We start from the raw sequence: 4,287 nt of genomic DNA on the forward strand, positions 1-4,287 counted from the left end.
ACAAACGAGTATATCTGGGGTGAATTTGGAGTATGTGGGGGGCTGAGTGACCTCAGAATGACCTATAAATATTTTTTTAATATCTAAAAACCAAAGCAGCACAAACAAAAATATTACAGGCACAAAAAACCAGCACAAATGAAGCACAAACAAACCAGACTATATGGGGTCAATTTGAAATATGTGGGGGGCTGAGTGATGTCATCACCTATAATTCAATGTTTAATATTTTAAAAACCAAAGCAGCACAAATGAAACTTTTACTGGCACAAACCAGCACAAACAAACAGGTCTATTTGGGGTGAATTTTGAGTATTTGACCTATAAATATTATTTTAATATCTATAAAACCAAAGCGTCACAAATGAAAATTTTTACAGCACAAATGGAGCACAAATGATTGAGACTATTTTGCTGACGTTTTGCGTTGGGTGAGGGGCCAACTTCACGGAGGTTGATGGGACTTATCTGTTTCTGTTGTTGTTTGTTTGTTTTTTCTATCAACAACGCAAGTTTGACCTGTTGAGACTTATTTTCTGGAGAATACAATATAATATAATGTGGACCGTTTGTATCAATAAAACAAGCGCATTATGTTCAACACTCCCACCACATTAACTTTAGTCTCAAACTCTGGTATAATTATCAGGGCTTTGGAAAAGGTTTGGTCCCTGGCTCTAAAAATTAGATTTTAACTTTGACAATCATATTATCATACACAATCATATTTTAACTTTGATCACATTACATAAAAAGTTTACATTTTTGCTGTCATTCCCTGCAGCAGTTTCTGGACTGTTGATCATTAGTTTGCATCAGTGCTTTGAGTTTCTCGTCTGTCAGACTGAAAGAAGCTGTTGTTCCTCAGTTTTTTCTGCTTCAATGGCACTAACAGTCCTTAATGTTATCATTATAAGGGTCTAACACTGATTAATGAGCTTGTTTTCTCACCTGAACTCTTGACAGTGTATGTGACTGAGGTCTTGACTCGATCTCTCTGAGTAACTTCACATCTCCACTCTCTGTTGTGATCTTCATTCAGGAGTGTTGTATTCAGAGAGATGATACAGTGTCCTGATGAGGATGATATCTGATATCTGGAGTCTGATCTCGTCAGTTTAACACCAGCCTGATTCACCCAGAACAGCTCAATTCTCTCAGAACTGACCGAATCATCACAAGAGACTCGAGGATATGAATACAGCTGACAGGAGAGAGTCACAGAGAGACCTGCACTGATCTCAGTCTGTGAGACTGAAACACACAATAACACACACATCACACACATCACACACTCTTCAATCATCAGGAGAGTTTAAATGAAGAATTAGATTTTTAAATTATTTTTAAACTGACCAAATAATCATAACATTACCATGAAGAACATGCAGATAAACACGAGCATCAGTTCCTTGTTGTTTGTGGTTCACATATTGTCTGCACATGTAAGATCCATAATCTTCTGTTGAGATGTTGTTGATGTTCAGAGAGCAGTCAGACCCCAGACTCAGTCTCTCATGTCTCTGTGTGTCTTTCTTCTTTATCCCTAAACGAATAAGTTCAACTGCTGCTGAATTGTTGAGTGTGTTGTAGGGCCATGTAGTTGGTCTGTAGTGTTTATGTGTGTTATTACAGGGCAGACGGACATTTCCTCCAGAACTGATGAACACATGAGCATCATCTACTCCACTGGTACCTGAAACACAAGAATATCTGAGTGATCATTATGTTATATATTAATAAATGAAAACATAAAAACACACCATCATAAAAAGCAGAAGGTTCAGATCACAGTCTTTTTTCTCCAGTTATTACAAACACACTCTCCAGAATAAACTCTTGTTCTTCATCAGAGAGCTAATCACAAACACACTCTTCATATGAGAATAATTCAGAGATGTTTGAGAGTGAAAACTGTCTAGTTTTAGTGCGTTCAGGAATAATGCAGGTCTGTTCTGTATCAAACACAAGAATAAACTGATGGTGTTCAGATGAACTCTTTCTCAGACTGAGTCCACTGAATGTCTTGAAGAGAAAACACAGATTTCTTTACCTGTGAGAAGTGAAGAGAGAGCGATCAGTCCCAGCAGACACAGATGACCCTCAGACATTTTCTCTTTCTCTGTCTTTCTCTTCATTATTTGCTCTCAGCTCTTTCTGTAAATACTCTCAGCTCCTCCTGTGGTTGTTTACTTCCTCTGATCTGACTGACCGAGTGTTTAGAGACTGCTAGAGCTGCACTATATGTCTGTGCGTAATGAACTTTTACATTGTGTGAAACATGTTCTTCAGTGTGATAAAGTGCATTCTGTCAAACACACATCTGCTCTGAACACAGTTTATAAGCTATTCTTTCCTTCTGCACACGAGTGTTTCACTGATAGTTTTACTTCTTTCTTTGAGCAGTTTCCTGCATGCCGTTAAAATCTAGAAATAACATCATTAAATTATTTGTGAATTAGTAAAACCAGTTTCCATTATGACTCATTTGTAAAATGAATTCAAAAACAGTGTAAGTGTTCTGAAATGATTAGCATCAGTTATATCTTGATACACAAGCAGTAGCTGCACACGAGCGTCAGTAAAGAAGACATTGACTGCTGGATATGTGTGCTGTGGCTCAGGAAAGTTGTTGCATCAGCTGCTGTTGTAAGTGAAAGTGACGTGACATACAGCCAAGTATGGTGACCCATACCCAGAATTCATGCTCTGCATTTAACCCATCCAAAGTGCACACACACCGCAGTGAACACACACACACCATGAACACACACCTGGAGCAGTGGGCAACCATTTATGCTGCGGCGCCCGGGGAGCAGTTGGGGGTTCGGGGCTTGCTCAAGGGCACCTCAGTTGTGGTACTGAAGGTGGGAGAGAGAGTCAAGTCAAGTCATCTTTATTTATATAGCGCTTTAAACAAAAAAGATTGCGTCAAAGCAACTGAACAACAATAATTAGGAAAACAGTGTGTCAATAATGCAAAATGACAGTTAAAGGCAGTTCATCATTGAATTCGGTGATGTCATCATGCATTTCAGTTCAGTTTAAAATAGTATCTGTGTAATAATTTACAATCAAGTCAACGATATCGCTGTAAATGAAGTGTCCCCAACTAAGCAAGCCAGAGGCGACAGCGGCAAGGAACCAAAACTCCATCAGTGAGAGAATGGAGGAAAAAACCTTGGGAGAAACCAGGCTCAGTCGGGGGCCAGTTCTCCTCTGACCAGACGAAACCAGCAGTTCAATTCCAGGCTGCAGCAAAGTCAGATTGTGCAGAAGAATCATTTGTTTCCTGTGGTCTTGTCCGGTGGTCGTCTGAGACAAGGTCTTTACAGGGGATCTGTCTCTGGGGCTCTAGTCCTGGTCTCCTCTGTCTTTCAGGGCTGTAGAGGTCCTTTCTAGGTGCTGATCCACCATCTGGGCTGGATACGTACTGGATCCGGGTGACTGCAGTGACCCTCTGACTTGGATACAGACTGGATCTGGTGGTTTAGTTGTGCTCGGAATAAGAGAGAAACAGACTAATATGAGCGTAGACGCCATTCTTCTAACGATGAAGCAAGTACATCGGGTGTTATGGGAAGTGTTCCCGGTTCCGGTTTACCTAATTAATGCAGCCTAAAAATCCTTTAACGGATTTGGATATTAGAAGTGTATTAGTATGTTATGTGTAAGCCAGGTTAAAGAGATCGGTTCTTAATCTAGATTTAAACTGCAAGAGTGTGTCTGCCTCCCGAACAATGTTAGGTAGGTTATTCCAGAGTTTTGGGCGCTAAATAGGAGAAGGATCTGCCACCCGCAGTTGACTTTGATATTCTAGGTATTATCAAATTGCCAGAGTTTTGAGAACGGAGCGGACGTTGGGGGACTATAATGTAACAAGAGCTCGTTCAAATACTGAGGTGCTAAACCATTCAGGGCTTTATAAGTAATAAGCAAGATTTTAAAATCTATATGATGTTTGATAGGGAGCCAGTGCAGTGTTGACAGGACCGGGCTAATATGATCATACTTCCTGGTTCTAGTAAGAACTCTAGCTGCTGCATTTTGGACTAACTGGAGTTTGTTTACTAAGCGTGCAGAACAACCACCCAATAGAGCATTACAATAGTCTAACCTTGAGGTCATAAACGCATGGATTAACCTTTCTGCATTTGACATTGAGAGCATAGGCCGTAATTTAGATATATTTTTGAGATGGAAAAATGCAGTTTTACAAATGCTAGAAACGTGGCTTTCTAAGGAAAGGTTGCTATCAAATAGCACACCTAGGTTCCTAACTGATGA

General features: G+C 40.0%; 1 protein-coding gene across 1 annotated transcript; it reads right to left on the reverse strand.

Moving 5' to 3' along the window:
* Positions 1–823: 823 nt before the first annotated feature.
* Positions 824–2,138, reverse strand: LOC122144433. Its single transcript, XM_042755355.1, has 3 exons — positions 2,054–2,138; positions 1,376–1,696; positions 824–1,254 (listed from the first exon to the last, which is right to left on the reverse strand). Exons 1-3 carry the CDS (start codon positions 2,136–2,138, stop codon positions 911–913), a joined length of 750 nt encoding a protein of 249 aa, XP_042611289.1. The 3' UTR covers positions 824–910.
* Positions 2,139–4,287: the final 2,149 nt, after the last annotated feature.

This window comes from Cyprinus carpio, unplaced genomic scaffold (assembly GCF_018340385.1).
Source record: "Cyprinus carpio isolate SPL01 unplaced genomic scaffold, ASM1834038v1 S000006675, whole genome shotgun sequence".
In the NCBI taxonomy this organism is placed as follows: Eukaryota; Metazoa; Chordata; class Actinopteri; order Cypriniformes; family Cyprinidae; genus Cyprinus; species Cyprinus carpio.

Excerpts from the sequence above, each read along its gene's own strand:
- LOC122144433 (XM_042755355.1), bottom strand. The coding sequence starts at position 2,138 with ATGAAGAGAAAGACAGAGAAAGAGAAAATGTCTGAGGGTCATCTGTGT. Across the intron at positions 1,697-2,053 it reads TCTCTCTTCACTTCTCACAG|GTACCAGTGGAGTAGATGAT; the intron begins GTAAAGAAATCT and ends CTTGTGTTTCAG. Across the intron at positions 1,255-1,375 it reads TTATCTGCATGTTCTTCATG|TCTCACAGACTGAGATCAGT; the intron begins GTAATGTTATGA and ends TGTGTGTTTCAG.